This window comes from Dendropsophus ebraccatus, chromosome 7, assembly GCF_027789765.1.
Source record: "Dendropsophus ebraccatus isolate aDenEbr1 chromosome 7, aDenEbr1.pat, whole genome shotgun sequence".
Classification (NCBI taxonomy): Eukaryota; Metazoa; Chordata; class Amphibia; order Anura; family Hylidae; genus Dendropsophus; species Dendropsophus ebraccatus.
In genome coordinates this window covers 134,940,665-134,951,479 of record NC_091460.1, presented here as the reverse complement: position 1 = coordinate 134,951,479, position 10,815 = coordinate 134,940,665, and the positions used below count along the sequence as shown (strand labels likewise).

The 10,815-nt window shown below is 46.4% G+C and overlaps 1 protein-coding gene across 1 annotated transcript; it reads left to right on the top strand.

Annotated features, from left to right (window-relative positions):
• Positions 1-955: 955 nt before the first annotated feature.
• Positions 956-9,971, top strand: CCNA2 (cyclin A2). Its single transcript, XM_069976824.1, has 8 exons — positions 956-1,330; positions 2,976-3,228; positions 4,423-4,529; positions 5,832-6,055; positions 6,274-6,478; positions 7,716-7,829; positions 7,949-8,082; positions 9,651-9,971. Exons 1-8 carry the CDS (start codon positions 1,181-1,183, stop codon positions 9,703-9,705), a joined length of 1,242 nt encoding a protein of 413 aa, XP_069832925.1. The 5' UTR covers positions 956-1,180; the 3' UTR covers positions 9,706-9,971.
• Positions 9,972-10,815: the final 844 nt, after the last annotated feature.

The window sequence follows — 10,815 nt, the reverse complement described above, 5'->3', positions numbered from 1 at the left end:
GGGGTGTCCCACTCAATCATAACTTTTGATATGTTACTGCCCATGGTCAGACTTACAATTCCTTCCATACTTGTTTTTATCTTTTCAGTCTCCTTCCCCAAGTTCTCAGCTGCTGCTTTCTGCTGAAGACACAAAAATATGTGTGTGATCTGTTCTCTCTTTTCCCCCTCCCTTCTGAGACAGCTAATGTAAACAAGTCCCTGGCAGGCTTTATCTGCAATATTGTAGCTTCTTTGTAAGGCTGGGAGGGTTGGGTTATTCTGAGGTCAGGTTGCTAATGAGCTACAGCTACAAAGTTGCAGATAAAGCCTGTCTGGGACTTGTTTACACCAGCTGTCTCAGAAGGGAGGGGGAGACAGAGAGAAAAGCTCACACACAGATTTTTGTGTTTTCAGCAGAAAGCAGCAGCTCAGAACTGGGGGAAGGAGACTGAATAGATACTAACAAGTATAGAAGGAACTGTTGGTCTCACCATGGGTAGAAACATATCAAAAGCTATGGTCGAGTGAAATACCGCTTGGAGGTGTTATGCATTGTGTGAATAGGATCCTGATTTTACAGAATTTATAAAGCAAATGCATGCAGTTATATTGGACATATCCACCGAGCCTGAGCCTGACCGACACACAGCCACTACAATGTGTATGAATGACAACATGGAACAATAGATTTATTAATATTTTGTACTGTTTTCATTTTAAAGGTTTATTCGGAGAATATTGCGCCAAATAACTTGTCGCTACGGCTAGCTGCCGGGGACAGAACAAAGACAAGGAGCAGATCCTATTCTCCCCGGTGCACACGATCACCGACAGCAGCTGAAAGAGCGCCCATGACGTCACGGACAGCTGATCGCATTCTCTGCCTCTCGCCTTTTTGTCCCTCCCCGCCGCCGTAGCTGCAGTGACGTGTGCCCGCGCTACGCTCTGATTGGTCCATTTCAATAGTCGCGGGCTACTTGAACTGAGAAAGCTGTGTAGAGCGCAGCGCGCAGGATTTGTAGGACCTGGTAATAGTGGCGGGCATAGGCCGAGGCGGTACCGGGCGCGGTTATACACTAGCGGAGAGGCCCTGCGCACCGATCAGCCCCGTGTACTGCACTCAGAGGACGGGGATCGTGCAGTGCACACAGTCCTTCCCCGATCTCTACTGACTGCCGCTGACCGGAGAGGCGGACACAATGTCGCACTTCGTGCTGCGGGACGAGAACCAGGAGAATATCCAGCCCAGGAAGCAGCATGTGCCGGCGGGAGGCCGCACCGTGCTCGGGGTGCTGCAGGAGAACCAGGGCCCGCGGGCTCCGGCCAGGGGAGGCAAGCAGCAGGCGCCGGTATGTGGGGACACCGGGGGAAATAACTGCGGGGACACCGGGCACTGATCCCGCCAATACTGATCAATAACTCCCAGCTCCGCCGCTAGGGGCTCCTCACATGTCACTGCAGAGCATTGCGCCCTTATCTGCCTGTATGGAGGCATAGGTCGCATGTAGTGCGCCATTTCCTAACACTGAGGAGGAGCTGAGCCCAGGGGGGTGCAGAGCATAGGGGGGAGGGGGGTGCAGAGCATGGGGCATGGGGGGGTGCAGAGCATGGGGCATGGGGGGGTGCAGAGCATGGGGTATAGGGGGTGGTGGTGCAGAGCATGGGGTATAGGGGGTGGTGGTGCAGAGCATGGGGTATAGGGGGTGGTGGTGCAGAGCATGGGGTATAGGGGGTGGTGGTGCAGAGCATGGGGTATAGGGGGTGGTGGTGCAGAGCATGGGGTATAGGGGGGGTGCAGAGCATGGGGGCATAGGGGGGTACAGAGCAATGCAGAGCATGGGGCATAGGGGGGTACAGAGCAATGCAGAGCATGGGGCATAGGGGGGTACAGAGCAATGCAGAGCATGGGGCATAGGGGGGTACAGAGCAATGCAGAGCATGGGGCATAGGGGGGTGCAGAACAATGCAGAGCATGGGGTATAGGGTGTGCAGAGCAATGGAGAGCATGGGGTATGGGGGGTGCAGAGCAGGGGTATAGGGGGGGGTGCAGAACAATGCAGGGTATGGGGGGGTACAGGGGAGGATGCAGAGCATGGGGTATGAGGGGGTGCAGAACAATGCAGAGCAGGGGTATGGGGGGGGGGTGCAGAACAATGCAGAGCAGAGGCCCAGGAGAGTACGGGGGGGGGGGGGGGCTGTGACACCTACACAGCCCAGGCACTACAACTCCCAGCAGGCACAGATAGCCACATGGCTTCCGGTGCCAGGGATTGCAGCAACTAAGCACAGAAGGACCAGGGGCTTTCCTGTATATAGATCCGTATACTGTATGGTATATACCCTGTATATAGATCAGTGCAGGCACAATGGGAATCATAGTTTTGCAACAGTTGGAGGGATGAAGGTTCCCTGTCCCTAGTGTTCTACATACTATACTATATACAGGCTATATACTATACAGTATACAGGTTATATACTATACTGATCTATATACAGGTTATATACTATACAGTATACTGAATATATCTATATAGATATATTGTACTGCTCTACATACAGGATATATACTATACTGTTCAATATGCTATACACTATACTGGTCTATATACAGGGTATGTACTATACAGGATATTATGTATGTAGTTCAGAGCAGGGTGGTGGGTGTTAGTCCTGCATGTTGTCCTGCAGAGCTGCATTCCTTTCCTTTATCATGTGACTCATCAAAAAGGAGAAGTTTCTGTTCATCAAAGTGAACATTGTCCCTCCAAGTCAATGTGCTTTGCGCCTATTAATCATACCTGGGAATGTTTCCTTTAGTTCTCCCCCACCCCATTATTACAGGCTACACATGTGGGGTATCTGGAGCTGGTAGACCCACAGATTGTCTCCTATCCCTGTGGCATAGCTCTGCTGTGTAGCAGGGGTCACATGATGCCTTGTCCCATAGTTTACTCCTAGTTGTGGTGTTCTAATGACTTTGCTTCTATCTTTCAGATTCTTGCTGCACACAATCCCTTGGGCCTAAATAATGAGAACTGTGTCAGAATCCCAGCTGGAAAGGCTGCAGGGAAACAGTCTACCTTTACCATTCACGTTGATGAACCTGACAATGCCAACCATAAGAGGCAGGCCGTGGCAAAGAAGCCCATGCACGATGAGCACCTGAAACAGCTAAACTCAGTCGTCATTTCTCTTGGCCCCAGAAAACCCCTGGCCCCTATAGAGATGCCTGTGACTGTCAGCTTCGGTAAGTCTAGGAGAACTTGTCGTCTTTCCCCACCCCAATATGTATGGAATAAGGGTCCTGTTAGGTCGGGGTTTTTTGTTAAAGGGGTAGATCACAAACAATCTGCCCAACCATACACAAGATGGGCGCGAGCGGCGGGGTTATCTGCCCGAATTCCTTAGTGTGTCAAAGAGGAGTTGTGGCTCTCCGGCTGTGCCGCTCTGTTACATCTCCTCCTTGGGTCCTCCTCCTTTGAGTGATAACTTCATACTGGCCTCCAGTTCCCAAGCTGCTGATGACGCGCATTTCCTGCATCCTAAACTCATTCAAACGCTGTAGCCAGGAAGAGCAGTGCATGCATGCCGACCAGAGAAGCTTCTGTCAATGCAGTGCACCACTCTTATAGCTATGGCGCTTGAATAAGTTTAGGATGCAGGACATGTGGGTCATCAGCAGCTTGGGAACTGGAGGCCAATATATTACTCAAAAGGAGGAGGGAGGAGGTGTGACAGAGCTCGGCAGAGTCGGCTACATGAGCCGTGACCTATAACACTCAGCACTCTGACACGACCGAAGTTGCTGACAGATTCCCTTTAACTCCCAAAAGCAGGATGAGAAGGTGTGAAGAAAATTCTGCTACAAGCATGTAGATGCTGCCCCCCTTAATCTGTGGCTACCTGGTGAATACATTATCGGTCAGCATTTCGGCTTGCTTCTGTGTCTCCCAGCATCCTGATGTCCCGCCGTAGCCACTGATTGGCTGAGCAGGGTGTCAGGATGCCAGGAGCCATAGAAGCGGGCTAGAGCAGGGTAAAGACCATAGCGATTACATACAGTGTGATGAGAACATTTTAAACCTAATCAAACTGACAGTACCAGGAATCACAGTGGATTTCACAGTGAACTCGCTGCCTGAAAACCACTGCTCCATTAACTCCTCTTAGTGGGTTAGGCCGGGTTGAGGTTGCCTGTGCTCTATCGTTACTGGTGGAGACCCAAGTGAGATGCCATAACTATACTGAGCTGAAGCTTTAAGCCAGGTTTCCCAGAACACAGCACTGGTTGAGAATATTGTAGAAAATCTCGTGTCCTCCTTGGCTGCTCTGCAGACCAGAGACCCTGGAACACTGAATCAATGGAAAATAATCAGAGCTTATGCAGTAGTATTTCTCCTTGTATCCACCCTAACTGTACCTGCTGAATTCTGTCTTTAAGATTCCCCAATGGATATGTCAATTGTGGATGAAGAGGAAAAGACGTCCAGTAGTAACGAAGTTCCAGACTATGCAGAAGAGATTCACACGTATCTCAGAGACATGGAGGTAATCTTATAGCCTGTCTTAAATATCTTGTAAATACAGAACCTAAATATCTCTGTACATAAATGGCTGATAGGCTGGGTTCCCCCTTACGTTTTTTGAAATTTTTTTTTTAACCGATGAAAAACGGATGCGTGTGTGCATCCATATTTTTTTTTTTTTTTTTCTATTGAATTCCATTGTTAAAACTTTAACGTACACATTTTGGTGTCCGATATAGATATAACGGATTGCAAAAACATAGTGTCAACCCAGCCTTAGGGAGCAGAACAAGACTTGTGCTGTGAACAAGCCTGTAGATTGCAGGTGTCACACTCCTGCCCTCCAGCTGTTACAAAACTACAATTCCTATCATGCCTGGACAGCTAAAGTTGGAGGGCCTGAGCTTGACATCCCTGCTATAGATGTTGGTGTTCAAAGATGAGTATAAAGAACATGACTCTCGCTCTGCTGCACATGGTAGTGGAACCTTCCCCCACTTCCTGTTCAATGGTGGGTTTTTTCCCCCATCTACAGGATAGCCCATGCCTAGCTCATCAGCGTGTGGTGGCATAGTATGCATGCTGCTGACCCATTCTTCCAAATCATTTTAACTCTGTTCTTGAAAGTTCCCTGCAGTTGCGAAAAAGAATAACCTTAAGGGGATATTCCAGAGACTCAATATTTCTAATACATTACTTAGTTTTATTACTTTGTATATAACTTTATTTTTTTAATTATTATACTGATCCTAAGGGCATGTGCACACTACAGAAGCCGGGTGGATTACCCGCTGTGGATTCCGAAGCTTGCTGCCGCGCGCATCTCCACCGGTTCCATAGACTCCATTCTATGGTCAGGCAGATTCCGCTGCCCGCCCGAAGAATGAACTGTTCGTTCTTCCGGCAGGCGATGAAATCTGCCTGTGCATAGACTGGCAAGTGGAGATGCGGGTCATCCGCCCGGGCACCGTAGTGTGCACATACCCTAAGAAGTAAACAGTTTAGGGGTTTTTGACTGTTTCCGCTGATGCACACAGCTTGTCCTTGTGACTTGATTTAAGATCTTCATACAACTAAAATAAGGCTGCAAGCCCAAACTCTTGTAGTTATCAGAAAACAGGCTCCCATGGTTCTACTGAACAAAGTATATCTTTATACCAAGGAGTATATATGCATAACTGCCTCTATCTCTATATTGTGGTGCCAAGAGGCTGTTGTACACAATGTGGTGACCACGTCTTCTTATGACTTTGTTTCTGTATCAGCATGGCTTTACATCAACTTTTAGAAAAGTGCTCTCATCGCTGACCGACTCTTCCTGCAGGTAAAATGTAAACCGAAGGCTGGCTACATGCAGAAGCAACCGGATATTACAAATAACATGCGTGCCATCCTTGTCGACTGGCTGGTGGAGGTTGGCGAAGAGTACAAGCTTCAGAATGAGACCCTGTACTTGGCTGTAAACTACATTGACCGATTCCTATCCTCCATGTCTGTGCTAAGAGGAAAGCTTCAACTAGTTGGCACTGCTGCTATGCTCCTGGCCTCGTAAGTTCCCAATGAAAGTATCTAAGTCGCAGGTGTCAAACTCATGCCCTCCAGCTGCTGCACAACTAGAAACGCCCATCATGCCTGGACAGCTAAAGCTATGGCTGTCCAGGCATGATGGGAGTTGTAGTTGTGCGACAGCTGGAGGGTCTGAGTTTGACACCCATAGTCTAAGTAATAATGCATGGCAATAACTCTTCTAATATTTCCTAATGCAGTAAGTTTGAAGAGATCTACCCACCAGAAGTGGCTGAATTTGTCTACATCACCGATGACACGTACAACAAGAAGCAAGTCCTAAAAATGGAACACTTGGTGCTTAAAGTCCTCTCGTTTGATCTCGCCTCCCCAACTATCCTCCAATACCTCAACCAGTACTTCAGGCTTCAGCCAGTGACTCAGAAGGTGGAAAGCCTTTGCTTGGTAGGTTTTTGTATGATTTATATCCAAGTTCACTAAATACATTGCTAAAAGTATCCATACAGATTGCCAGGTGAGCCATCTTGCTTGATATAAATGTACATTGTGTGACTGGCTAGAGTACTTGTTCAGGGCGGTGCAAGATGGGAAGTTTTAATCCAATGTACTTGGTCCTACCACCTCTGCTCGTCCGTCGGAGTCTTTATGTTGCCCCATACATATTGGTGTACATGCTAACACAAGGGTAAGGGAGACTTGGCATTTCAACTGTTGCAAAACTACTCCCATCATGCCTGGACAGCCAAAGCTGCTGGAGAGCCATGGCTCCCTACCCCTGTGCTAGCTATTAGTGTGCTTTAAAGGTTTATAACTAAAAATGCTTCACACAACTACAGTGTGAATTTATTTCTGACATGAACTTGAAATATTTATTGTGGCAACAGATGACATCTCACAACTTTTGATGGAGTCTGTGTGGGTTCGGCATCAGACAGTCTGGGTAACAGGCCTTCTTTTTCGATGATTGTGAACCTTAAGGGTCCATTTACACAGAGATTATCTGACAGATTGTCTGCCAAAGATTTGAAGCCAAAGCCAGGAATGGATTTGAAAAGGAGAGATCTCAGGCTTTCCTTTATGACCTGATCTGCTTCTGGTTTTGGCTTCAAATAGTTGGCAGATTATCTTTCTGTGTAAATGGACCCTAACATGCCAAAAATTGGCCAAATCCACAGCAGAAATCAAATGGTATGCTTTAATTTTCTGCCATGGATGAGCCAATCTTATTCTTCTGCACCTACCCTGAAGACCCATTGTCCCTTAAGGTACGTGCACACTACCGAACAGCTTGTACCAGCTCGTGGACTGAGGCGGACGCACATCTCCGCCCGTGTCATACACTCCATTCTATGCGTGGGCGGATTCCGTTGTCCGTCCAAAGAATTAACATGTTCATTCTTTGGACTGACGACAGAATCTGCCCGCGCATAGAATGGGGATTCTATTGACACGGATGCGCGCGCCTGCCTAAGTCCACGAGCGGGTGCAAGCTGCAGAATGCGCAATGGGTTTGCCGCCGCCATTCCATGGTGTGCATGTACCCTTAGAAAGTAAGCAGATCTGGGAAACATGTCTGGCTTTTAGTTATACATTGTCCTGGAATGGGCACTCAGTAGATGCATGGTAGAATTTTCCTTGATCATTATTCAGATAAACTGATGTTACCATCTTCTATCTACAGTATTTAGGAGAGCTCAGTTTGATTGACGCAGACCCGTTCCTTAGGTACCTGCCCTCGGTCACTGCTGCAGCCGCCTTTGTCATCGCAAACTATACAATTAATGAGGAGACCTGGGTATGTGGGATATCTCCAATTTCATCTTAATGTAATACTATGAATTCCAGTCTCTCCAGAAGAGTATAAATTGTAGTAGAACAACTAAAGCATTGTCCTTTACACTCTTCTATCTGCAGCCAGAGTCATTGGCCAAATTCACAGGATACACCTTGGAAAGTCTTAAAGCTTGTATACTGGATCTGTATCAAACCTACCTCTCTGCAGCAAACCACCAACAACAGGCTGTCCGGGAGAAATACAAGAGTTCAAAGTAAGTTCAACGTCCATATTAAAGTCATTACAAAAATGTTTTTTGTAAAGACTGGTCAGACCTCTACTGATAGAGAATAACGGCTGTAGCGCATCCACTTTAGAAAAGAATGACACTTAAGAGTTGGGCTCCTTAGTGGACGCGCTACAGCTCATTCTCCCGATCAGTATAGGTCTGAACACCTTAAAGGGGTTGTCCAGTTTAAAACTTTTTGCTTCCTTTCTGTTCTTCCCAAAGTTTTATATATGTGCTTCCAGTACCGGTCTGGTCATTTTCCCTTACTTTGAGCCCCTCTCCAGCTACACAGGAAGTTCTGTAGTTCTAAAAATTTCTGACTGTCACAATACATGTTACGGTCCTCCATTTTGTGCCAATACATCACGTGTCATAGCACTGGGCGGTCCTGGCAGTGAGAGCCCTATTAGTTTGTTACTGTCACATGTTCCTTTTTGGCCATTGACGGTACTAGTCAGGACCTTCATCACATGGTGCCTGGGTGATCACTAGATTGTCTGGGAGCCCATAGAAAACAGCATGTTACATGGAGTGACAGTAGCAGATCGCTTTTATCTTTTAACATTGAAAGTCAACGATTAGCCTACACTGCATGTTGGCTGATCCTTGACTTTTATTGCACTTGACTATTATCGGCCGATAATCGCTTCCTGTAATAGGGCCTTCAGACCTGGACCGAACAAGTTTTTTTTTTTTGTAACAGTGAGACTAAGTTTTATCTAGCTCTGCTCAACTGTCTAGCTTCGTGACAAATACTATAGTGCAAAGTGTAGACCAGTTAAACTACTAATTCCCAGCCCTTCACGGCTAACAGAGGTAACATTCTCTGTAGCATGCTTTAGCATTCAATACCGCACACAACAGGCTTCTCTATTCCTGTTCTGTTTCACATCAGGGTAAAGACTTCTGTATTGGATTCTATAGTATTGGATTCTATAGCCTCCCTTTTTAAAGTGTGGCTGTCATGACCTTCTCCTACATCTTAGCGCAAATAAACACTAGTTCTTGAACCTAGTCCTACTCATAGAAAAGTTCCAAATGCGCTGGATAACTTACCATAAATTCATTGCAAAACTTGCCTACATAGCTTTAACCCTACACATTGCAAATGGTAAAAATCTGAAGTATCTAGACCTGACCTTAGGGTGGGGAACGAAGTACTAAAGGAGACTATAGGCGATTTTATAAAATCCTGCAGGGGGAAAACTGATTACAAGTACAATCTTGCCTCTCCCTGTGCCTGGGGTGAGCGCTAGGACCAACCTCTGGACCCCTGCCGGGCTCATGGATCTCTGGCGCTGACATGTCATGACCCGGCAGATGGGACTGGCTCCTCAGCCAGTCAGTGACTGGGGTGAGAGCAGCCAGGACAGGCCTCTCCCAGAGTCAGGTTATGCCTTCCAGCGGGGGGTCCCGAGGCCGGTGCTGCCGATCACTGCGGGAACAGGGAGGCTAACTATCGCTGCTGATTTTTTTATAAATTGTCAGACTTCTCCTTTTGGACATTAATTGTTACATTGACATTTTTTTTTTTTTTTTTCTTTGCACCATAGGTATCATGCTGTATCAACAATTGAACCTCCAGAGTCATTATCTATATTCTTATAACAGTAACCAGATGGACTTCTAATGTATATTTACAAAGCACATGATGTACAGTTTTTCTATTCTTTTTGTATGCTATTGGGTATCCATAAACTGATCTCTATGACAGAATTATGATACAAAGTTTTAGATTTTTATGGGTTTTAAATTTTGTAAATTTATTGTATTTGAAATCTTTTACATTACTTAGCTATGCTCTTTTATAAAGTGTTGTGCATTTTGCACTAACAAAGCAGTTGGCGTATTTGTTAACAATATTCATCACTGTTATTGACAATAAATGTTAACTAAACTGCAACATGTTTGTCATACTTGATCCAGCTTTGGTTGTCTGGGCATGATGAAGTGTAGTTCTGCAACAGCTGGGGGGGGGGATCCAAATTTCTGCTTTACACCACATCGGAAACTTGGCGGGTAGAGAAGTTACGTAGAAAGTTCAGAATGTGTTCATGCACTGAATTTATCAAATGGTGCAAAAGGTAAAGCTATGAAATTCTGGGGAAACACAACGTAATTCTGCAAACACAACGTAATGTAGATGGAGTAGTGTTGCTCAAAACTTGTGAAATCACAAATCCAGACATGGGGAAGTGTGTGTGCACACAGTAAGTTTTATAAATGACTCAAATAGAGATGAACGAACCTGGAGCATGCTCGAGTCGATCCGAACCCGAACTTTCGGCATTTGATTATCGGTGGCTGCTGAACTTGGATAAAGCCCTAAGGCTATGTGGAAATCATGGATATAGTCATTGGCTGTATCCATGTTTTCCAGACAACCTTAGGGCTTTATCCAAGTCCTGCAGCCCCAGCTAATCAAATACTGAACGTTCGGATCGACTTGAACCCAAACCTGGTTCGCTCATCTCGAGTCAAACCATCCATTTATACACTTGCACTGCGCACACAACTACTTTTTTAAGTCTTCCCCCCCCCCCCCCCCCACCCCACCCCCGGGCATTCAGAAACTGCAACTGGCTCAGCTTAGTCAGCTTACTACTGTGTGTAGAAAAGAAGCTGCTGAAGAAATCCACTAGACACTCACTCTAAAGGTGCCCTCACACTTTGTCTGAAGTTTTCAGGCCAGAAACACCAATGCAGCGCATGGAGTCT

Excerpts from the sequence above, each read along its gene's own strand:
- CCNA2 (XM_069976824.1), top strand. The coding sequence starts at position 1,181 with ATGTCGCACTTCGTGCTGCGGGACGAGAACCAGGAGAATATCCAGCCC. Across the intron at positions 6,479-7,715 it reads AGGTGGAAAGCCTTTGCTTG|TATTTAGGAGAGCTCAGTTT; the intron begins GTAGGTTTTTGT and ends TTCTATCTACAG. Across the intron at positions 7,830-7,948 it reads CAATTAATGAGGAGACCTGG|CCAGAGTCATTGGCCAAATT; the intron begins GTATGTGGGATA and ends TTCTATCTGCAG.